We start from the raw sequence: 23825 nt of genomic DNA, 5'->3' as shown, positions 1-23825 counted from the left end.
TATCTTATAACTACTAAAAGTATTAATACTAATATAGATTCAATAATTACCTTATATTAATTACTTTTAAGCTAGTGGAACTAGTTTACACTAACTATTTTTAATTTTCTTAGACTAATCTAGATATCTAGATAGTAATAACTTTATTATATAATATCCTTTAGCTCTTCTCTAATATAATATTATAATTATAAATATTATATATTACTCTAAGCCTCCTAAAAAGTAGCTAATAATATAATTAACTTTTTAATAAAGAAGAATAAGATAAATTTAAGTTATTAAAATTATTTTAATAAGTTTAAAATAAAGATCTTAATTATTAAACTCTTAAATTCTACTATCTATTTAATTATTATTCTTTATATAATAAAATAAATAATATTAAATCTATATCTTCTAGTGCAGAGATCCCTTAGACCTAATCTACTAATAATAGTTAATAACTATTTTTATAAAAAGTAAATCCTTACTTAGAAGACTACTACTAAACTTAAAAAGATTATAGTAGTTAAGTAGTATCTTATAGGCTAAGCTAAAGAGTAATAGGATACTATAAATAGGAGGTTAAATATAATCTAATAGTTACTATTACTACCCTAGATACTTTGAAATAATAGATCTAAGAAAATTTTAGAAAGAGAAGAGGAGAGAACAAAAAATGAAAATAATATAAGAAATATATATAAGATAATTAAACTATATAGTCTTATACTACTTCCCTAGTTAAGACTACTAAATATATTAAATTAAAAATTCMTAAAAATATTCTGATCTAGAAGTTCACTACTAATTTAAAGCCTATTTTATATATTTACTAGGTAGAAAATTATAATAAATTAATTATTTTTAATAATATAGTTTATTAATTTATAAGTATAAGAAGAGAGTTAGTCTATATATCTAGATATAGCTTTAATTCTTTAGTAAGACTAATGATTACTAAATAGATCTAATAGATCTTAATTTAAATATTATTACTATATCTTCTAATTACTCTAGAAAAGAAATATATAAATAGAAGGCTTAGTATTAAATTAATTAAGTTATTTTAATTATAGATAGAAAGACTATAATTAATAATAAGAAGTAATTAGGAAATATAAAGGATTATTAAATAAGAAAATATTAGTTAGTTAATTATTAAAAGCTTTTATTATTAAAGATTATAAAGTATTTAATAACTTTAAATCTCTAAAGAATTATAATAATTCTAATAATAATAATAATAAAGAGAATTAATTACTATAAAAAAGACTACTTAGTACTATAGAAGTTAATATAGAACTAGAAGATTATAATTACCTTAATACTTTTTTAAATATAGGTATGCAAGGTATTATTAGATAGAAATTCCTATTTATAGATATAATATTATACTAAATATATAAAATATATATTAGTTACTTTAGCTTTATATTCTTAGTCTTATAGATTAAGATTATTATTATAGTACTCTAGGTCTTCCTAGAAGCTAGTAGATTCTATTTTAATTTAAAAATACTTATTATAGCTAGTTTCTTTATAATTCTAGTTATCTTTATACTACTTATTATAATATATATAAATATAGTTCTATAGAAAGTTTTAAAGGTAATTCCCTAAATAATATTAATTCTATCTTAGGGTAGGAAGTAAAACTAATACTCTCTAGGTTTTATTAGCCTTCTATTTATAGTTATAAGACTATAGTATTTAGAATTACTACTGTTAGGGCCAGTAAGGTGGTTAATTTATATATATAGGATATATATAACCTCTGCTAGGAAAATACTAAAAACTATATTAAGATAGTATAATATTAGGAGGGCTATATCTAGGGGAAATATATATATAGGTAGGGAAATACAGGGTTCTTATCTAGGCAGCTTAAAGGTAGTAGCTATAGAATCTATTATATAGAGAGTTCTAAGTAGCTATTTAGGGTGTAAGATAATATAGTATTATACTATATTTATTAAATTAATTAATTAACTTCTTATTAAGGATTTAAATAAAGTAGGTAATAATAGTTTCCTTATCTAATTTATTAATTAATTCTCTTAAGGCTATATTAAGATTTCTCTAAGCTTATATATCAGAGGAAATTCTATATTATCTTCTCTATACTATTTTATAAATAATAGATATAATATATAAAGAAAGAGGGTATCTAGTAATTATATCTACTATTATATAATAGGTATTATTAAGCCTCTACCTTACCTAATTATAGTAACTAGAAGTATTTTTCTTATATAGTATATTAATCTTTAATATTATTTATATAAAATAAACTATAGTATATAATATTATTAATCTTAGTATTCTATTACCTAAGGGCCTTACCCCTAAAATAAATATTAAGATTTTAGCTAATTTTTATAACTAATCTAGATATCTTAGTAATCTAAAGTTAATTAGTAAAAGCTACTATAAAATAGTAAAATATCTTATTATTCTTTTTAATAATTTCTCTACTATCTTAGTAAATAATATATTTAGAAAAAAGAAGCCTATATTAGCTATATACTAATTATCTTTAGTTAGTTTTTCTTAGATTTAATTATCTATTTTATAAGAACTTTAAGCACTTTTATAAGAGTATTTATTAGAAAAATAATTCTTATTATTACTTAAATTACTTAGATTATAGTTATTATTAGAATATCTTTATCTATACCTAGATTAGTAATATTAATTATAATATCTTATATTACTTATATTATAACTATACCTTTAATTATTATTATAGTAAGTATAATATTACTTATTAGGAATATTATTAGCTTTCTTAGTTAATTTATTAGCCTATCTAGTATTACCCTACTAGGTTACTAGCTAAGTATTAACTAGGGTCTAGATAGATATTACTATTACTTATTAAATTATAATATTAAGTTATTCTTTCTATCCTTCTATAAAAATAAGATTTAGTCTATTTAGACTATTAATACCTAGCCCTAATATATTTAAATATAGACCTAGAGAGTCTAATATTAGTATATCTTTAGATAATTTATTATCTATCTAGTTATTAGCCTATAGTAGCTCTATTAATTTATCTATACTTAATAATACTAGAACTAGTTATTCTTTATATATATTAAATAATAGAAAATCTAGATTAAGCTTATTAAGTTACTCAGTAAAATCTAATATAATACTAAATTTATTAGTATTAGTATTAGATTTTAGTAATTTATTAGTATTAGCTTTTAGTAATATTATAGCTCTTAAATTAATAGTACTATCTTTATTTTTTAGTAATAGCTATAGTATACTAAATAGTACTTCTTTTTTTTTTAAAAAGCTAGATATTTTAGAGTTAGTAAAATATAGTTTTAAAGTCTAGATTAATAGCTTCTTTATAATATAATTATTCTATTATAGATATTAATTATAGTATAAGATATATTACTAATTATCTTATAAGAACTCTATATCTTTAAGAAACTTCCTAATAACTATAGTAATAGATACCCTTAAGTATATCTAAGTATTAGGTATTACTACTTTAGAATCTAGATTAGCTCTATATCTTAGAATAAATATAATTCTTATTAGTATTTTAGTATTAAGGTCTTTTATTATACTATACTTAGATTATTCAAATTCCTATAGCTATATAGCTACTTTAATAATTAATTTATTAATTTTAGCTTATTTTAATATTATTTATAATAGGATTTTAATAATAGGCTAATAAATAGATAATATAATTTAATATATTAATAATATTTAAATTACTAAAGAATAATTTTATTAAACTAAATATAAAAAATTAATAAAAATATAATATAGAATATATATATAAATTACTTAAAGATGGACATTACTTCAACAGCTTTAATAAATAAAGATTAAAGTTTAATAGAGATAAGGTATTTAATAAATTAAAAATTAGTTAATAAAGTTATAATAGATATAGTAATTTAACTATTAGACTTAAGATTTTTTATTATCTTCCTTTCTAAAAGGGAAGGCAGTGTAATATATTAATATAGATTTAACTAATAATAATAGAATTATTTAATAGGTATAAGGAAGTCCTCTGCTATACTACTTATTATTTAATATTTTAAAATAGATAAAATAAATAATGAGATTAATTAATTAGCTTATCCCTAATTAATTCCTAGATGCCTAGGATATACTACTATTTAGTATAGCTATGGTAGCTGATACTATATTTTAAAGAAGATAATTATTATTTCTTCTATAACTAACTAATAAGGTAAAGATAATTATAAAGTAAATATTATATAACCATAAAGCAAGAGGATGATAGCATAGATATATAATAGTAATAATCTATTTAACTATAACCTAGAAGAGCCTAGCCCTATTAATATTAAAGAAGATACTAATAAATGCTAATCCTATAAGATAAAAAGGATTATTACTAAATATATTATATATAGAGATAGGCTCTAGATTAGATACTTTTTAATATAGCTTAAGTACTATAGAAAGAATAGGAGTAAAAGAGAGTGAATTAAAGTTAAAGATAATAGTTATAGCTTCCTTAACTCTAGCTAGAGAGGTATAATTATAGTAATAATACTTATCCTAAAGAAGTTTAACTAGAGAATTATATATTTAAACTAACCTAGCCTAAATACTATTATTAGCTATACCTTAGATAGTAAGATTAAATTATTACTAAAGCTAAATATATCTTAAATCTATTATTATTATTAATAGACTAAGTTTAAGGGATCTCTATACTAGAAGATATAGATTTAATATTATTTATTTTATTATATAAAGAAGGATAATTAAATAAATAATAAAATTTAAGGGTATAATAATTAAGATTAATCTTATTAAAATAGTTTTAATACCTTAAATTTATCTTATTCTTCTTTATTAAATAGTTAGTTATATTATTAGTTACTTTCTAGAAGACTTAGGGTAGTCTATAATATTTTTAACTATAATATTATATTAGGAAAGAGCTAAAGAATATTCTATAGTAAAATTATTATTATTATAGATATCTAGATTAGTCTAAAAAGATTAAAAATAATTAATCTAAAGTAGTTTCACTAGCTTAAAAGTAATTAATATAAAGTAATTTTTAAGTCTATATAATTATTAATATATTTAATAGTTATAAGACTATATCTTCTAGAATTATCTTAATTAGATTAAATTCTTATTAAGGTCTTTAAACCTTCCTGGGAATTAAATATTATATATTTACTTAATCTAGATATACTACTAGATAGGATATTTATTATTATAGTAGAAAGAGAGCCTTTAAATTATATAAGGATAGGGGGTAGGCCATTAGCTGCCCTATATATATCTTATTAATATTAAGAGTTCCTATCCCTTTTATATTTTAACCTGAACTATAAGGAATAGAGAGACCTAAACACTAGATATATAATTAATAATAACTAGTAGATATCATTACACATCTAAAACATATTATCAAAATCATATATATACCTGTTGATATCACTGTTGTCACATATATATAGAGAAAACAGGCTAACATATTATTATTATCTTTTATATTAGATACTACTTTTACACAACCTAATTGGTTCTATGATTTAAATTCATTACTATCTACTACCTACTAGTTATAGTTATTAATAGATATCAAATAATGTTAATTCTTTATTATACTACTTTATACTTAAGGTTAGGAGATAAGGAGATTCCCATGGGATTTCCTCCTCTATAGAGATTAGAATACAGCCAGCTTACACATGGATTATTACAACCACCCCAGTGGGTCCTTTTCTGTAAGGCAGTATTCCATGTATTGCATAGATTTTGAATTATCACCTTAAAATTTATGGCATACCTCTCCAGAGCTGACAGAAATATGTGGTATATCTAGCAACTCATCTATCTTCCAAGGTCCTATCACTTAGGTTCTATCCAGACTGATAAGGTGACATTTCATTATTCCTCCTTTATTTCTCCTTATGTACCGGTATGGTTTTGTCTCTTGATTGTCTTCCTGAAGAGCTACTATACATCATTCTGTGTAACCTCCCCCCTTGTTCTTCGGCTGCACTGGGACAGACTTCTCGCAAGTTTCGAAATATCACGAATGAACCTCTACTATGGAGATTCTATTGTCAAACCCACTTCAAATTCTGGGATCCCAAACATGATATGACAAGAAGCTACAGGGGTTCTGCCTCTGCAGTAGACTGGAAACGACTCTACGTTTCTCGACATCTTATTGACCGCAGGACATGCTATCTTCTTAACAGTATTCTTGCCGGGCAAACTGGAAGAATCAAGAAATTTCGAACCATCATTGGTCTTGGATATGACATCAAGGATACTCTACTACGCCATATTTCCGCAGGATCAGACACAGAGGACTCCTTGGCCAGAAGGTGGCGCTCCCATTGATAATATCTGGTCATTTTCCATGTGATTAACGTTCGCTATCTCAACAAAAGGTACTACGCAAGAGCGCTGCTGACCTGTCTCCATCGGAGTATCGCGGTCCCAGAATGGATCAAACTCAGAAATGGGGAACCCGTGTCCCTGGAAAGGGCTTTGGGTGCGTTTGATCTTTTCATCCCAGAGAGCAGTTTCGGGAATCTGGATGAAGTATGTAAAACACTCAACCTTGGAAAGGATAATGAGGCAAAACATCCACTAATCAGTAGCCAGATCGTGAGTAGGCTAGATGACATCGCCTCGCACATATTCACATACTGCMCTAATATAAATATACTCACGCCTCGTGAGAAGGCCCGGGCTGTTGCCACATACCTCAGAGCAAGCAATTTGACAGGCATTCAGTTAGGCCGGGATTACCATTGCCTGGAGCACAATTTCCTAGGATTTGCAATAAATGATCCCGATCATAATTCGCTTCCTTTGATTTCAGCAGCTATATACTGCTGCGTTGCCCGAAAAATAAACCTTGACGCTTGGCCTTGTGGGTTTCCGTTTCATGTTCATGTTATAGTCATGCCACCCAGCGGTCAGGACATTGATGGCAACGCAATCCCGCCCGCGACACGGATTGAGCCGCTTTTTATGGATCCATTTCGCTCAGCAGAAGAGACACCTGTTGAGAACTTGCAGAATCAGTTGAATTTCCTGGGGGCTTCAGCGGCCGAGCAATCGGCTTTCCTTCGTGCGTCTGGGGTTGCTGATACTGTGTTGCGATGTGGCAAAAACATCATGAACTCCATTCAACGTCTTTCCCAGACCTCTAGTGCACATCTGGCTCCGGTCGATGCGGTTAGTGCAAGATATGCTGCCCTTTGGTCGTCACTGTTATTTTCCACTTCTCTCCGGCCGGCGGAACTTAGGCACTACGTACCTTGGTTCTTGGAACTCTTCGCCACGGACTTTCCTTCGGATGTTCATTTGATTGAACAGTATCTTGTACCGCTTTTTCAAGGCACGCCCCAGCAAGAGGACATACTTGAGAGCCTTCGTGTCGTGAGAGCTGCGGATGAGATACCCAAGCAGGTCAAACGACGGACACCTGAGCGCAAAGCGGTAAGGTATAGGGTCGGCCAGGTCTTCCGCCATCGACGGTACAGTTACTTAGCTGTTATAACTGGTTGGGATACTGAGTGCGATGCGAGCGAACAGTGGATGAGAAGGATGGGCATCGATCGTTTGGAAGCCGGCAGGCACCAAAGTTTCTACCACGCATTGTACGGTACTTGCGCTGTATTTCATTGCCTGTGCTAATTATGTGTAGGGCTGAGGACAAGTCTGTTCGCTACGTTGCGGAAGAGAATGTCGAACTTATCACTCCCGACCTATTTGAGCTACCGCGAACGCTTGTGGAAACAGCAGGAAAGCACTTCAAGCGGTGGGATGGCTGTTCTCGTACATTTGTGAGCAATATTCGAGATGAGTATCCTGATGACTGAACGGCGCCTTCGGAGAGGAGTACTACCTAATTTCTGCACTGCTTTGACTACACGTCTTGAGGTTCATGAAGGTAAGCTACGGCTAGTAGAAACCTAATATATCGAACGTCATTGGTTCGATTTCAACATTGGTATTCTCTGGATAACAAGAGATCACATACCTTCTTTTGGATGGCCGTCTAGCTTAGCCCTCCAACATCTTGGATAGCTGCCGTGTGCAGCTACAGACTTCTCCTTCCTTTGTCTAAGTGGAGAGAAATTAGGATAGTAGGGCGTCAAAATTCTGTTATCCTTTCCATCACTTCCCTTGTGATTTCAGTTCTGGCCCTTGTGTAGAGATGAAATGGCATTTGAGATGTTTGCACTCGTTTCTAAGGTTGCCTGAGGGATTTATCTTTTTTTCCCTTATATGCTCTGTGAGTGGGCAGTACAGTGCATCATGATCAGTAGGTACTTGATCCTCTACCTCTCTACGCTCGCGCTCTCCCTCTTCACCTGGTGTAGTTCAGGATCCAGCGGGCGCCCACCATTATTAGCATATGGATGGCCCGGATGGGTATTAGGTGGTTGACTTGTAGTTGACAGATGCACTGAGTACTTAGTAAGCTCAATCTTTAGCTAACTATATCAGGAACCGCGGGTAATTATCACATGACATTTACGCAGCCACTACAAATTTGTGATCTACAACAGTAGCAGTGACTTCTACCTAGGCCCTAACTGAAAATTTCAGCATCCCTAACGGGAGCACCCAGGTAGATAGTCTGGAGTCAGAAACATTTCAGCTATGGGTATACCGCATCTAACGCGACTTTTACTTCCATATTCGGAAGCAGTGCTTCTTAAGGGTGGTCAAAGTGCTGAGGAGGGGAGAATCCACATTCAATCAGTTGTGATTGATGGCCCCAGTCTGGTTTATCACGTCCATTCAAGGTTGCTGGCATGGTCCGACAACCGACTAGAATTCCCTGATATGCAGCCATCATGCAACGAAGTTAGTTGCGCGGTGATGTTGCATCTCTTGAAGTTAAGAAACCTGGGAGTTGACATGTAATGACGTCCAAGCAGCAGATCAAGCAAATAATGACTGATATGGTCTAGAAAGGCAATATGCTTTGATGGAGCTTTGCCGGCCCGAAAAAGAGAGACAAGACTATCTCGACTCGAAAGGGCAAGACGAAAGCTTGAGATAGCTCGTAAGAGCATCAGATATGGCTCTCTGCGACACAACTACACGCCTATTGACACAGAATCCAAGCTCGAAATGATACTGCGAGGACGGACGTTGACTCCTAAACACAGAGAATGCCCTGACAATCCTTTTATGGTACCGGCTGTCTTCGAAGATCTCAAGCATCGATGGAATATGGAAAACATCGTTCAAGCTGCGCGGGGCTCCCTATTGTTGGCCGAGTCAGCTGCATTACAAGATTTTCCTTGGGCAGATGTCACAGTCATGGTCGCAGGGGAAGCAGATATGCATTGCGCATACCTGGCGAAACTCACAGGATCTGCGATACTTACCAATGATTCGGATCTTATACTTCATGATATCGGGCTGCATGGTTCGGTTGTGCTCCTTCATTCGTTAGAATTGGAAAATACGTACAGCGCTCGATCAATAGACGTGCCACTTCAAGCGGTGCAGCTACATCCAGCATCACTCGCTCAACGCTTTGGGTTGGCTGATTTACTGCCCCTAGCATATGAACTTAAACTTCACCCAAATTCAGGATTAACGGAGCTGATACGGCTTGCAAAAGAGACCCTTGGAACCCAAGGACCTGCAGGCTATTTGGAATTTTCCGAGGAATATAAGAAGGGCCCAGAACATGCTCAATGGGGGGTCACGGACTCTCATCACCTTGACCCCAGAGTCTCAGAGTTGGTCTGGCAATATGAAACACAAGAAATCAATTCATGGGACGAATTCCCTCGGTTTTATCTTGCAATTCTAAACGAAGATCATACCAGGCGGTGCGCTTGGGAGAACGGCCTCTCATATAGAGTTCTAGGCTATTCGATCTTTAATGCTTCGCGTCCACCGTCTCAGAGATCTTGCTTCATCGATGAGTTTGTACGACGAGGGGGAAGAATTGCAAGGGATACTCTAGCAATCCGTGATGCAGGCTGGATTGCAGATCAAATGACGGCTTTCTATGCACGTCTCAGTGTAGTTCGAGACGCCCTGGGCGAAAATGCCACAACCGCAAACTTATGGAGAATATTTGCGCTGTGTGAGATATATGGTTGGGGGGACAGTGGCTCTCCACTTCCCAAGGCTAAGCTATTTAGCAGATTCCTTAGTTTTGGTTATATGTGTGATCAGACAAACTGGGCAGACATCCACCTTACGGCGCAGGTCCAGGCTGTGCTCTATTCTTTGAGAATTATGAGACAACTGATTGGGTTCACAGCTTCGGCCAACGATCAACTCATGCTCAAAATGCAGGACGCTCTTATGAGCCTTCCCCCACTTCATGTGTTGATGAGATCGAGGTTCGAGATGGTGAAAGAGTACCTTACTGAAGATGCTGCTAGTGAATTTCTGAAGAGATACAAACAGCTAGCTAGATGATATATATTGCGTACAATTCCACTAGATATATATGCATGTCAGGAGATGGAAGACGGTGTGATACGAACCCTACTGGTTTCCTTGTGCCGTGAGCTCGCGGATACTTCTGAAATCCTCGATCGCTGCCAAACAGAGCTCAAGTAATAAGCCCACTGACCAGTATAGCCAGAGTACGAGGGAAGTATGACCCTACACGTAACAGTGTTGATTTGTTGCCCTCAAGCTCAACATATCCTAACGTGATGATCTTATAAATCCCACTACACCTCGACAGTATCCAACTAGGTCACCTAAGCGTTTGACTTCCCGCTGCTGTTCTTCACTCCACTGAACAAGAGATTTTCTCAGTTCTCCGTGGTCATTCGCCGCCGACTCGGAGCACTTCCGCACAATATCAGCATGTATTTTCAGAAATACCGCCATCCAAGCATTCACAAGTTCGAAATCTTTCCTGAGGCGGAGTCGCTCAGTCAGTGCCATGACGAATAAGGACAACTCAGAATGACCGTCTTGTACACGCAGATCCAGAGATCGAATCTCCAGATCAGTCTTTGCTGGAGATAGAGTTTTCAAATGATCTGTGAAGGGTGCAAAATCGTTAGACTGACGACCGGAATGCAGAAGGACTGTGAATAAAGAGCCTGAGTCGTCCACAGTCTGAGATCGATGAGGTCTGGCTATCCTTGAGCGTTCGGCGAGCGTGTGTTCAACCGATAACACCGTGCTTCTGTCGCTACTTTCAACGCTCGTTTTCTCGGAAACAGATGGCAGGAAAAATGGGGCTTTCTCAGGTGCCTTGGGAGGATCTTTTGGCTTGTTGCGTTCCTAACAACAATCAGCAATGATAAAGCAGGTGGAAGAAGCGTGGGATGATACCCTGATCAAATCTAAGTGGAGTAGAGTCTGCCATCTACTCCTGGGGATGGCACTGAGTGTTACCATCCCCCCGCTCAGTTGTTCGTCACATAGCACTGGCCCCTCCGCCTCATCCTGATGAAGCTCTTCAGAAAATGCAGCCTCAAGAGCTCCAGCGCTTTCCTCTGCGGATGTGATAGGGATATGAGTATCAGCGAAACCAGATTCGTCCAGATTCTGGGTCGAAATTGGAATAAACAGACTTCGATTCGTCCAGAGACGAATACCGACACTATCCGAATGGGCCGTGGCTAGAAACTCCCCAGTTGATGACATGGCTAGCGAGGTACAGGTGCTAGGCACTCGGAAGATATCAATGAGATGTCCTGTTGACAAATCCCAAACGCGGACACGTGAATCCATAGAAGCAGCCACTATCCACCGGCTATCATTGGAGAAAATGAAGTCGTTGATCTGACCGACGCAACCCCAGAATTCGCGTATCAGTTTTCTTGTTTCAATGTCAACCACACGAATCGAGAGGTCATCACAACTGAACGCGACCAACTCGCTGCTGCTATTATAACGCAGACCAGTGATTGCTGTCATTGGATGCCAATCAAGCTCATCTAGGAGTAACCCGGAGTGAAAATCCCAGAACTAAATTAAACAACTTAGTAACTGTGACTTATGAAAAGCAGATGAATATCGTACCTTGACTTTCCCATCCAACCCACAGCTTATGGCAGTTCGGTTCAAGGAATCGACTACTAAGCCAGTGACTGCCTTTGTATGTCCGATTTTCTTTTCTTGAGAACCATTGGCTAGACCAAGCTCGCCGGTTCGCTTACCTTTCAAATCGCGAGCCGGGAGACGCTGTCGATGCTGGCCGGACTGCAGATTGAAAACATCAATACTTCCCATACTGGACCCAATGAGAGCGAAAGTCCCACATTGCGTGATAGCGACGCTCTGGAATAAAGTGTTAGCGATACTCCATGACATATTGTCGACAACCCATTCACCTTCACGACAGATCCATCGCTTGTTTCAAAAGTCCAGCGTCCAGCTCTTTTCCTACCCCAAAACCAAGTACGCGCGAACTTGTCTCCACGGTGACCAGTCACTATACTCTCCCATCCAGTCTTATTCGAAGCAGCCGCATCTGCTACCCTCGGATTAGTCCAAATCGGACCAGACGTGGTGACACCCATGCCACCATCGCGATTTAGTGAGCATGCAATGCTAGTTATCTCTGAAGCTCTGAAACCCTGTGTGCGACATTGCAAGCCTAAGCTCTCAGGACCTGGAGCAGACATTTTCTTGGCTTTCTTCTCAACTGCGCCCTGCGAAATTTCAGTATTCTGGCTGTCCTTTCGTACACTAAGTCCCCATAAGCTGCAGTCCTTGCTCGCACTCAGTAGCCATTTACCACTGGCTTCTGAGCCGTCCGATGCCGAGGGCAAGAAACTCAACGCAGTGACAGGAGCAGAATGACCACTTCTGAAATGAAGCTGTCTCGGAATAGGTGAAAATGGCGTCTCATCGAATATCCAGGTCCTGAGAGAGTTATCCTTTCCAGTCGATACCAACAAAGGTTGGCCATCCAAAAAATCCACGCAATTTATGCCAGACGCTATTTCATGTTGAAGTGTTCTGTGAGCGTTCCGAAGGACGCCTGTGACACGCCCTGCGTTGTTCAAATCCCACAAAGTGATGTCGCCACTGTCCACAGAAGCTGTTGCCAAGACACCCGGAGATTGGCCATCTGCGCCAGCGCCTAGACTATCGGTCCGGAAGGCGAGTGATGTGATGTGCGAGGAACCCGAGCGCAATGACAAGATAATCTGCTCTGTATCGACGTTACGGATGAATAGAGAGCCATCCGCATGGGCAATAGCAATGAGCGACAGCACAGGAGTCGGCTGCAGAGCAGTCACAGCTCCAACACTTGGCCATGCTGTAGGAATGGTATGGAGGAGCTCTCCGGTCCTCACATTCCAAATGTCCACACAGCCGTCAAACCTTCCAACGAAAACCTTATTGATATACGTTGGCATACTGCACATTTGACCGCCGTAAATGTGGTCTCCGGATACCGCTTCAATTCCCCGAGGAACCAACGTCGTGTAATGTTCGTAGGTCGTATTTTTCCAGACTTCAATGCTGGTGCCAGTGCAACCCACAATCCAAGCGCCAAAAACAAGTACTTTGATAATAGGCCCAGCTCGGCCTGAAGGCACCTCTAATGCAGCGACCTTTTTGCCGCGTTTGAAAACCCATATACCTCCACATGTCCCAGGTCTGAGATTTCCCCACGCTGCAAAGACCTTCTCACGCCATGCAAAGGTGGCAGTTATGGCTTCTGGCGTCTGAGGCCGGCTGATGAAAATCAAACTCAGCCCTCGGCGTAGATCATAGGTGTGCAAAGCGCGGCCCACACATGTCGTGATCTGAAAAGTACTTTTTCCCAAGCGCACATACGTAAAAGGAACAGCTGTGGGGGAGACGAGTCCAAGTGTCTAAAGACTGATCAGTCAGGAGAGCATTTAGAGGGAGGAAATGACGTTCGATTCAGTCCTGGCTTACCCGATATGGTGAAAATATTCTGGACTCAAGTGTCTTTCGCGAATTTGTGATGCTCTGATGCTCAGGGACTCGCTTTTGCCTTTTCGGAAGTGGCACGCTGAATTCATCCTCGTCAAGTGAAGGCATCATGTCAATTCAGGTCAGGTCTTAGTAGTATTGCCAGTTTCAGATTGTAGGAGCTCTCGATATTGCTCTCTTCTACTTGCGAACTTTTGTGGTGTCCCGAAAATTTCTGTCATTACGCGCAGGTCCGCCTAGAATACCGCCTTAGCAAAATCCTACTCTACTTAATCTCCGCACTCCGTAAAGCTCTTAGCTCTTAGGATGAAAGTTGGTTTTTCCAAAATTATTAACACATTGGTAGGATTCTTCTTTGTTTGGAACGCCTCTCTATATTATTCTATATTAATATACATAATAAGTACGAATAAGTATACAACGGTATATCAATAGATATTCTTGGAAGTTTCAGTCTTTTGCTTACTGTCAAGCATGTTTCTTGGTTTTTTTTTTTTTTTTTTGCTTTTTTCTTTTTCCAAAAAAAAAAAAGAAAAATGAGTAATGACGACAGGAGTGATCTTGACAATCTAGCAGGAGATCGACAATGGTGGTCTTAATATCCATAAATAATTGAAGTCTGCCAAACGTGTATCCAAATTTGTGAGAGGAAAAACGGAGTCACCTTCCGAAATGGGGTTTTCAAGTTTGACTTTTCATCTGGAACCAGATCTCAGGGACCCCTCTAGTCCCAACTGTACCGACAATGAACTCATAGGCACTACACATCATTTTCTCCATGGAAAACCTGGCTTGAATACATAAACAACAAAAAGGAGAATAAACATTAGAAAACAGCAACAGAAATCTGAGATGAGGAATTTCATGCACAGCCTCAGTCTTTGAATTCAAGTTCCACGAGCAACCTTCAAAGATGACACAGAGCAATTCTATTCAAGATTTTCCACCTTCCGCAAGCCAGGATGATTGCTCTTCTGATGTTGGTTGTGCTACAGGCGGTGACGAGCGAAATGCACTGATTGCCACGCCTTTATCAAACACGGTGTTTGATCAGACTGGTGACAAATCATCTTTTACCCTTCTTTATGACCCAGCTTCACCATCTTCGAGGGCAAGCCCGAGTAATGGGCAATCCCACCAGAGCAAAATCCAGAACTCAGACGTAATGACAGATCATGCTGGCGGGGTGCGAGTTGCTCGCTCAGCTCGTTCCTCCAGCCGAACGCCTAGGAGACTTAGTGGCAGCACCGCTACCAGCTCGGTCAGTGAAGCTGAAACCGGCTACTCAAGCATTGGCAGGATTGGCGTCTGCGCTCTGGATGTGAAAGCGCGCAGCAAACCTAGTCAGAACATTTTAACCCGCCTGCAAGCCAAAGGTGGTTTTGAAGTGATTGTTTTCGGAGACAAGGTGATTCTCGATGAGGCTGTAGAGAATTGGCCTGTATGCGACTTTTTGATTGCATTCTTTTCTGACGGCTTCCCCCTGGAGAAGGCCATCGCTTACGCGAGACTTCGAAAGCCTTTTTGCGTGAATGATTTACCAATGCAGAAAGTGTTATGGGACCGACGACTGTGTCTGCGAATTCTGGATCATATGAATGTCCCCACGCCAAAGAGATTAGAGGTCAATCGCGACGGCGGACCAAGGTTGGAATCTTCGGAGCTTGCTCAGCACGTTTACAGGTTAACGGGGGTCAAGCTCGAGGGCCCTGAAGATGGGACTGGAGGAGGCTCTCAGAAAACTCAGGTGGTAACAATGTCTGAGGACGGCGAGGCTCTGATTGTGGATGGAAAATCTATCAGAAAACCCTTTGTCGAAAAGCCAGTGAACGGCGAAAACCACAACATCCATATATACTTTCCTAACGATCAACAGTATGGCGGAGGAGGCAGGAGGCTTTTCCGGAAAGTCGGGAACAAAAGCTCCGAATACGATCCTCATCTTGTGGTACCTAGATCAGTTACAGAAGAAGACACAAGCTACATTTACGAACAATTTCTGAGGGTCGACAATTCTGAAGATGTCAAGGCTTATACAGTCGGGCCAGATTTTTGCCATGCAGAGACGCGCAAGTCGCCTGTGGTTGATGGAGTCGTTCGCCGGAACACGCACGGGAAAGAACTCAGGTACATAACGAAATTGAGCCAGGATGAGGCAGCAATTGCGTCAAAAATCTCGAATGGGTTTGGCCAAAGGATCTGCGGCTTCGATATGCTTCGAGTCGGTGATAGAAGCTACGTGATCGATGTTAATGGATGGAGTTTCGTCAAGGACAACAATGACTATTACGACAAATGTGCCAGTATTCTGAGCGACATGTTTCTGAATGAAAAGCGCAAACGCGAGGGAGTACAAAGGTCACTAGAAATGGTTTCGCCGGATACAACCCATCATGTGAGACATTCTGTATCTCACAGGCATACATTAAAAACCTTGTTGAAATCTCCATCCGCGTCCAAACTCTACGGCAGTCATAAGAGCCTCGACAATAGTCTCCAGGACCTTGCGGCGTTACCTCCAGCATCCTCTGGAGCAGAGAGTACGGACTACAAAAGAAGTCGTACGAGCACAGATGCCCGCCAGATCGATTCAGATATAAGTGATCTCGACCCGAAGACCCCAGAGTTGACCAGCCATCCCGACGAAACGATCCCGCCGCCTCCACCTCCAGCATCTAAACATTCCTGGAAGCTTAAGGGCATGGTTGCAGTCATAAGGCATGCGGATCGTACGCCAAAGCAAAAGTTCAAGTTCACTTTCCACAGCCAGCCATTTATTGATTTGTTGAAAGGCCATCAAGAAGAAGTGGTGATCAAAGGACAGGCAGCCTTGGCTAGCGTCTCGGAGGCTGTCAGGCTTGCAATGGATCAGAAACTGGAAGATATGGAAAAACTCAAACTGCTTCGAACATCCCTGGAGAAGAAAGGTGGCTGGCCTGGCACGAAGGTTCAAATTAAACCTATGTTTCGCAAGCGAACGCAGGAGGAATTGAGCACACATAGTTCAGAGAACTCGAACAGCGACGGAGCGCAAACTAATTGGACCCGAATCGCCAATGATGCTAGCGGGAGTAATGAAAAATTTGCTCGAACACCTACTCGCAGTGACTCAATATCCGGTACAACATTCTCAAGATTTTCCGCTGCCGAGAACGGTCTCATCCTAGACAAGCTGCAACTTGTGATCAAGTGGGGTGGAGAGCCAACCCACGCCGCAAGATACCAATCACAGGACCTAGGTCTCAATATGCGCGACGATCTGAAATTGATGAACAAAGAGGCGCTGAATAATGTTCGGATCTTTACAAGCTCGGAGCGAAGAGTGAGTACTAGCGGTAAGTCTTTTCCAAGGTACGGTTTTGTCCGGCGCCAAGCTTATGAGATAATGTAGCTCAAATTTGGGCGTGTTCTTTTCTCGACCAGAAGGAGCTCCCGGATGATTTTATTCAAGTGCGAAAGGATCTTCTGGATGACTCCAACGCTGCAAAAGATGTTATGGATAAGGTGAAGAAGAAGCTGAAACTTCTTTTGCGCGAAGGGTCTGCACCTTCACAGTTTACTTGGCCCAAGGATAACATCCCTGAGCCATCGGTTGTTCTCGCTACTGTTGTTGAGTTGATGAAATTTCACCGGAATGTCATGAGACACAATTTTGGGAAGATTAACAGCTCCCCACATTGTCCTTCATCGACATCTCCCCTTGGTGACGATTCTACCTCTCGGAATGTCATTCCGGACACGGATAGCCCAAGCCTTTCCTCTATCCAGGGACGGTGGTGTACTGGTGAAGATCCCATGCTCTTCAAAGAACGATGGGAAAAGCTTTTTGCAGAATTTTGCGACACGGAAAAGGTTGACCCGAGCAAACTTTCCGAATTGTACGACAGCATGAAATTTGATGCACTCCACAACAGACACTTTCTTGAGTGGGTGTTCATGCCCCCTGATGAGGGGATGAACGAGCATGAACGGCACAGTTCCAGTTCTAATAATACTAACCGTCACGATCTTGTTGGGGACATAATACCCGGACATGACAGTCTAACAAGCGAAGGAATGGAGGAAAGCGTGGAAAATCCGACCTTATCGCATCTCCTCCGATTCAAGAAGCGAGCACATGCATTCGATTCATTACCGCATCTAAGGGCCCTTGATGACTCGTATGATCACTATTTCAAGCTGTACCCAGGCTCTAGTCCTACGAAAGCTAAAATGGATGGACGACTTTCAAAACTCCGGGAGTTGTACAAATTGGCCAAAGTTCTATTTGACTACGTGACTCCTCAGGAGTACGGAATTACCGACTCTGAGAAACTGGAGATAGGCTTGTTGACGTCCTTACCCCTTCTTCAGGAGATTGTCAGAGACCTCGAAGAAGTCCAGGCGTCTCCAGATGCGAAATCGTTTTTCTACTTCACTAAGGAATCCCATATCTATACCCTCCTGAACTGCATCATCGAGGGCGGAATTCAGACAAAGATAGCCAGAAGCGCTATACCTGAATTGGATTACCTATCACAAATCTGTTTCGAGCTGTACGAGGCTAAGGATTGTGAATCATCCACAAGTTCCTATTCAATCCGTATCTCTATCAGTCCTGGATGCCACGCTTTTGATCCGCTAGATGTGCAACTTGATTCGCGGCATGCGATTGGTTGCGCTCCGAGAAGAAGCCTAACTGCCCATAAGGATTGGAAAGAGGTCATTGAGACCCTCAAAGCGAAATTCGACACGTGCGTTCCACACCCACCTTCATCCCTCTACGTTTTATAGGGCCAACGACTGATGAGAATTCCATAGGGTCAAACTTCCCAAGACTTTCATTGCCGTAAATTTGAGCGATAAGCATGTGTCCAGTTATCAATCATAGGTTTGCCCAGCTGTGTGTGACGAGATATGTAAAATAATGACAAGATCGATTCACTTGACCGCAAGCAGGAGTGTGATGTGCGTGGTAAGGTAGAGGAATAGAGATGTATGTTATCATGTTCATGAGCACTTACATTTGCTAAAGTTGGTCGCAGTTTAGGTCACGAGACTATCTTATATATGCTAACAGGACATAGGTAGCAAGCAGTTGGTGATACAGCAAGTTGGCGGACCACTCGACGACATCTGGACACCCCTAGATTCCGGCAAAACCCCTTACCAAATTAGGTAGGTAACAGTCATATGAGTAAGTGATTTTCCAGAAATGTGGTTTCGCTGCAAATATCCTAGAGCCAGGCTCAAGGCTTAGTAGTATCCTAGTATCCTATTATGGGTATTACACATGGCTATTACCTTAGTCTGTTACCTACCTGATCAGGTAAGGGGGTGTCGCTGTTAATCTGGGTAATGATTAAGCTTACTCTGTAGTCTAGATAGTGGGTCCTTGGGTATGTATGTCTACCTAGTACCTTATCTGTGGGCCAAGCTACCCGTCATTTCAGGTACGGCTTAGAGAGGTACTGTAAGGTAATAATAACGTAATTCCCAACCGAGCTGGACACCCTAGCGAGCCGGACATCACTGTATTCCATATGGAATAGCACTCTTCAAGGCTATGATATCACAACATGTCCACATATGCTATAATGTAAGCAAAATATTTAGACCCTGTATATAATTAAGGTATATAAATACTTTTTTTGCAAGGCCCTAAAATACCATTCCTCTCTCTTAATGTCTAAAAAGGTGATATCACCAAAAATACAGATGCAATCTATATTACCTGAGTATTCATATGTACTAAGAGGCTGTAGCTCATAAGTATAACTCTGTATGGCTATACTAATACCTCCTACCTAAACTTAGACCCTGTAGATGCTTGGTTGTTGAGATGTCAAAGGCTTGAAGTGTGCCATTTTATATGGAATACAGATGTGTCCGGCTCGCTAGGGTGTCCGACTCGGTTGGGAATAACGTTAATGACAAGTTGCTGGGTAGATAAGAGGTAATAAATGTGCAAAAATATTAATAATTCATTATTTACCCCCACCCTGCCATGCTGTTGCTGGCTCATAGTCTTTCCCACCATTATTCAAAGCCACATCAAACCCTCCTTCCTGAACACCGTAAGTTGGATCATGTTGCCTCTAGGAAAACTACTGATTCAGGTGCTGAAATAGAAAAATGGAACCATTGCCAGATGCTATTTGGGCTGATGCCTCGCAGTTCTCCTGTAATTTTTCCAATGACGACATTCAATGCAGTGAAATTCAGGGGCAGCGGGAGCTTAGAATTGCCATAGATGATGTGATCTGCATCCTACCACATGCTAGCCAGGATGGAAAGAACTACAACATGCTCTATCTACGAAATGGTCCGAAAGAGGCGACGTCTGTTCCGCGGGGAGATTGTAGATCTTCTCTGGCAAGCATACAATTGGTTTCTCCACCATCTACATTACTATCACGATACTTCTGTGCGGAACTTCCCCATCATCTCAAGCCTTCGGTGGACCGGGCGATTGATCTTCATGTCATTATCTCGGCTCCCTCAGGGACAGGGAAGGCAAAGAATTTCTTCAGAAACATTGTGCAACCATTCTTGGCACATATTGGATTGACGGAGTATGAAGTCCATGAGACACAATCAGCGCGATCCATACTCGAACTGTGTCAGTCAAGGCTTATCGGTCGTGCAAAACTTGGCTTTCCCCAAACAATTGTTCTTCTTTCTGGGGACGGTGGCCTGAATGATATTGTCGATTCATTCCACAGTGCTGTCGGAGTTTCACTTGTTCCTCCGATCGTCGCTCTGATACCGATGGGGACGGGTAATGCTATGGCAAGCTCATTAGGGCTGCTCTCTCGCCCGACAGCAGGCTTGACTGTTCTGCTGAAAGGGTCACCGAAACCTATACCCACCTTAGTCGCTAATTTTTCTCCTGGCGCGCAGTACGTCACGGATGAGGGCCGCACTCTGATTCCTATGCTTGATAGCTCGATGACCCAATCCTCAGTGAATCCAATTCACGGCGTGGTTGTCGCAAGCTGGGGTTTCCACGCTGCCTTAGTTGCTGACAGTGACACTTCGGAATATAGAAGGTTCGGAGCCGAGAGGTTCCAGATGGCAGCCAAGGAGCTCCTTTTCCCTTCTAGCGGCGTCGACACGCACAGGTATAAAGGTAATATCACATTATTCCGGTCTAACATAGCGACCAATGAAAACTCCGTGGAGACTCTAGAATGCGGAGAACATATGTACGTACTAGCTACACTTGTTCCAAGGCTCGAGAAAAACTTTATTATCTCGCCAGAGTCGGTTGCATTGGATGGCAGGTTGAGAATAATTCATTTCGGCGCAGTCTCCGCAGAAAAAGCCATGCAACTAATGTCTCTCGCGTATGATGGGGGGCGGCATGTACACGAAAGCAGCGTCCTCTACACGGAAGTTGAAGGCTTCAGAATCGATTTTCATGAGGCTGAGCAGAAGTGGAGGCGAGTTTGCATAGATGGGAAGATCGTCATCGTTGGGGAAGACGGCTGGATGGAAGTCCTGAAAGGATCGACGGATCGGGTAAATATACTGGTTTAATGGTTGAACACCAGGTTCTCATACAGTGATTTCCCCATGCCCGTCTTGACCTGACAAGGTGTCTTCAACGAGATCAATAATAGGAGGTGGACCGAGGGCGACGAGTGCCCCGATACCGAAGACAATGTTCAAATGACCATGGATTACAGTCTTCACTACATCGGTTGTTAGGTATTCGTGTACATCCATCCAAGCTGGGCTTGAGAGTAGAAGCATATGGGAACAAGTACTAGTCTGTATCACAGAGTACTTATACCGATTCTGGATATGCTCCCATAACTGCTTTGTGCTATCTACGGGGGTACTAGCCATTCTTATGCAGTCTTCAGTAGGCCACCGGGCATCGCAGCCGCTCTTCCAGCAATGAGCGGCAGTCAATGATTCTAGCCAGAGCCATGAAGTACAGGCGCACTTGTACACAAGCATCTTTACACAAGCCAACCCCAGGTGACTAGGGCGACCAGAGCGACCAGAGCCTACTTCTCTTCGGCCTCGGATCAGTAAATTGTCCCTAATTCTAGGACGCAGTCGGGGAGCAGGATGTTAATTATGGTGACGAAGGTTATGATTCCTTAATTTGTCAAATGATGGAGTCTCCTGACTTTGCCAGGGTTGTAAGCAAGATTTTTTAGCGAGCGTTCAATCATAGAGGTGAACAATAAGCGTATTGGAAAGGCAATGTCTTTAGGTAAACATGTTCAGTTGTTAGCTAAGGTGTACTCCTGTTATCTTGTTAGAAAATAGCCCGCATTAAATTTAAGGGGAAAAGCTGATTGCACAATGAGTAATGGATGAGTAGTTAAGCCAATATTGTATTCACGATATAAGCAGCTTTGATGTCCCTAATGAATCTAACAGCAAGAAATGCCATTTATATCAGAACAATTCGACAACCTTCTCATCGTCATTCTGTGCAGACTCCTGCCGTCCATGGATATCTGAATACGAAGAGCTAGAATTTGTGCCTTCAATTTGAGCTTGGCTGGCATTTTCCTCTCCTTCCTCATCACGCAGCAGCACCTGGACTAGCCTGTCACAAGCTTCGCGCACATCCTCATCATCAACATGGAGGTGGCATTCCCGAATGATCGGATACACATTGATAGCCCTCATCTTGTCCCGACCTTCTCGTGTCGTTGTTAGCAGTAACAATGTCTCCAGGTGCGTTACAATGATGCTGTTATCACTATCCCTCTGCTTATCCGGGGGTAGCAACTGCAGGTCTGGCAACATTGCCGTTGACTCTTCCTCGCTGAATTCCTCTGGCCCTGTGATCGGCAGCAACACATAAGGGAGTAGATTGGCTTCGTCTGCGGAGAGCAGGGTCGAATGAAACGGAATTTCGAAAGCGACATTTTTAATCGTTGACGCCACCCCCTTTCTCCGAACGGTGCTTTCATGCTCAGTGAAGACAGTCAATTTAGTGACAGGAACAACACCATCATAATCCTGTCTGGTGGTAAAATATGCGCGCCCTGCCTCGGATTTTGAGAGATCGGCGAACAAATAGGAGAGATAATCAAAATTGGCCTTCTTATTTAAAGCACCCTCAGCACCTTTCACAAAACAATCCATCAGTTGATCGATCGCCATAGTAGACGTGGAAACGGATTCGGCAGTCCTCCGTTTCAACGTAATGAGCCGGCTCAATTTATCTGACTTGGCGAGATTGGCGAAGAGCATAGCAATGTCATCGGCGATTGGTTCCTTGACGTCCTTTCAGGATGACCGAGTTGTCAGCATAGACCCCGATCTCCTTAACCGTCGCAGAACGGAAGAGGTTGGTATACTCACCGTTATCTTCACCATGAGAGTCTCTATAAACGCATCATCTTCCGCAAGATTTGCCAATACTTCCTGGTCAGACGAGATATTGATGAGAATTGTAAGCGCATTTTTTGCGATTTGCTAGTTAGTTTCAGCAGACCGTTCCCGAATTCGATATGTTATAAGCTTATTACTAACAGTATAATCTCGAACTAGAAGCTTGAGATCGCGCACTGGAAGAAGCTGATGACGTTTGAAGAGGTCCGGCTGAGCGGTCGAGAAGCCCACGAGGTTTTCGCATGCTAAATTGGACATAGGCGTTAGACCATTTAACTGATATTTGAGTGTTCAGGCTGCCTGATCGAGAGGGGCGTTTCTACCAATTTGTCTTATCTGAGTATTTCCATGGTGAAGGAACTCAACAAGCTGTATCCATGGAGAGATAAAGACTGATTAGCTTCCCTGATCCTTCCATTAAAGGGGTCCCCGATTTCTCTTGCTTTCCTTGCTAGAGAGGTTCTCCTCATCCTCCTCAATCTCAGATTTCTTTGTTCCCATATCTCCAGCTAACAGTTAGGGACCTCGCAGACTCACCTCTTCTAAGACGGTTGGCATACTGAGGGGGAATTTCAGCGACC

General features: G+C 40.3%; 6 protein-coding genes across 6 annotated transcripts; 4 read left to right on the top strand and 2 right to left on the bottom strand.

Annotated features, from left to right (window-relative positions):
• Positions 1–5937: 5937 nt before the first annotated feature.
• On the top strand, positions 5938–7859 carry Asppvi_006081 (uncharacterized protein; the record flags this gene model as incomplete). Its single annotated transcript, XM_043301986.1, has 4 exons — positions 5938–6350; positions 6417–6570; positions 6634–7637; positions 7685–7859. The coding sequence occupies 4 exons, from the start codon at positions 5938–5940 to the stop codon at positions 7857–7859; spliced, it is 1746 nt and encodes a 581-aa protein (XP_043157921.1).
• A 787-nt stretch (positions 7860–8646) lies between these two features.
• On the top strand, positions 8647–10437 carry Asppvi_006080 (uncharacterized protein; the record flags this gene model as incomplete). The annotated part of the gene is made up of 2 exons (XM_043301985.1): positions 8647–8909; positions 8961–10437. The coding sequence occupies 2 exons, from the start codon at positions 8647–8649 to the stop codon at positions 10435–10437; spliced, it is 1740 nt and encodes a 579-aa protein (XP_043157920.1).
• Positions 10438–10671: 234 nt separating this feature from the next.
• Asppvi_006079 (rRNA-processing protein UTP21) lies at positions 10672–14007 on the bottom strand (the record flags this gene model as incomplete). The annotated part of the gene is made up of 5 exons (XM_043301984.1): positions 10672–11262; positions 11377–11952; positions 12007–12264; positions 12318–13814; positions 13882–14007. The coding sequence occupies 5 exons, from the start codon at positions 14005–14007 to the stop codon at positions 10672–10674; spliced, it is 3048 nt and encodes a 1015-aa protein (XP_043157919.1).
• An 805-nt stretch (positions 14008–14812) lies between these two features.
• Asppvi_006078 (inositol polyphosphate kinase VIP1) lies at positions 14813–18769 on the top strand (the record flags this gene model as incomplete). Its single annotated transcript, XM_043301983.1, has 3 exons — positions 14813–17234; positions 17291–18632; positions 18700–18769. The coding sequence occupies 3 exons, from the start codon at positions 14813–14815 to the stop codon at positions 18767–18769; spliced, it is 3834 nt and encodes a 1277-aa protein (XP_043157918.1).
• A 1244-nt stretch (positions 18770–20013) lies between these two features.
• Asppvi_006077 (diacylglycerol/lipid kinase family protein) lies at positions 20014–21420 on the top strand (the record flags this gene model as incomplete). Its single annotated transcript, XM_043301982.1, has 1 exon — positions 20014–21420. One exon carries the CDS (start codon positions 20014–20016, stop codon positions 21418–21420), a length of 1407 nt encoding a protein of 468 aa, XP_043157917.1.
• Positions 21421–22296: 876 nt separating this feature from the next.
• On the bottom strand, positions 22297–23502 carry Asppvi_006076 (protein HGH1; the record flags this gene model as incomplete). Its single annotated transcript, XM_043301981.1, has 3 exons — positions 22297–23136; positions 23215–23328; positions 23386–23502. The coding sequence occupies 3 exons, from the start codon at positions 23500–23502 to the stop codon at positions 22297–22299; spliced, it is 1071 nt and encodes a 356-aa protein (XP_043157916.1).
• Between the last annotated feature and the right edge of the window lie 323 nt (positions 23503–23825).

This window comes from Aspergillus pseudoviridinutans, assembly GCF_018340605.1.
Source record: "Aspergillus pseudoviridinutans IFM 55266 DNA, scaffold_4, whole genome shotgun sequence".
NCBI lineage: Eukaryota > Fungi > Ascomycota > Eurotiomycetes > Eurotiales > Aspergillaceae > Aspergillus > Aspergillus pseudoviridinutans.
The sequence above is the reverse complement of the archived record's forward strand: the minus strand, read 5'-3'. Positions and strand labels throughout refer to the sequence as shown.